The 516-nt window shown below is 55.8% G+C and overlaps 1 protein-coding gene across 1 annotated transcript; it reads right to left on the bottom strand.

Moving 5' to 3' along the window:
- Positions 1–297: 297 nt before the first annotated feature.
- MICPUCDRAFT_51478 (uncharacterized protein) lies at positions 298–483 on the bottom strand (the record flags this gene model as incomplete). Its single annotated transcript, XM_003061545.1, has 1 exon — positions 298–483. The coding sequence occupies one exon, from the start codon at positions 481–483 to the stop codon at positions 298–300; it is 186 nt and encodes a 61-aa protein (XP_003061591.1).
- Between the last annotated feature and the right edge of the window lie 33 nt (positions 484–516).

Raw genomic sequence — 516 nt, 5'->3', positions numbered from 1 at the left:
CCCTAAACCCTAAACCCTATACCCTAAACCCTAAACCCTAAACCCTAAAAGCGTAAACCCTAAACCCTAAACCCTAAACCCTAAACCCTAAACCCTAAACCCTAAACCCTAAACCCTAAACCCTAAACCCTAAACCCTAAACCCTAAACCCTAAACCCTAAACCCTAAACCCTAAACCCTAAACCCTAAACCCTAAACCCTAAACCCCAAACCCGCCTGGTGCGCGACGAACGGAATGCGGGGACGAGGGGGCGCTTTTGCAGCGGAGGCTAAACTGCTGAGGCGGCTTATTTTTTTCTACAAGGAGACAGATACGCCTCCGTCCTCCTCGTCCGACGCCATGAACCGCTCGTTCACCTCCTCGATCAGCCGCGACAGCGGAACGTACTCCTCGCTCCCGTCCGCGCGCGCGTGCAGCACGAGCGCGCCGCCCCTCGCGGCGTCGAAAATGCGCCGCGGCTTCTTCCGCTTCTTCGTCGTCATCGTCGTCGATTTCGCGTTCGCGTTCGTCGTCGT

Source organism: Micromonas pusilla (assembly GCF_000151265.4).
Source record: "Micromonas pusilla CCMP1545 genomic scaffold MICPUCscaffold_10, whole genome shotgun sequence".
Lineage (NCBI taxonomy): Eukaryota > Viridiplantae > Chlorophyta > Mamiellophyceae > Mamiellales > Mamiellaceae > Micromonas > Micromonas pusilla.
This window is presented reverse-complemented; position numbering and strand designations above follow the sequence as displayed.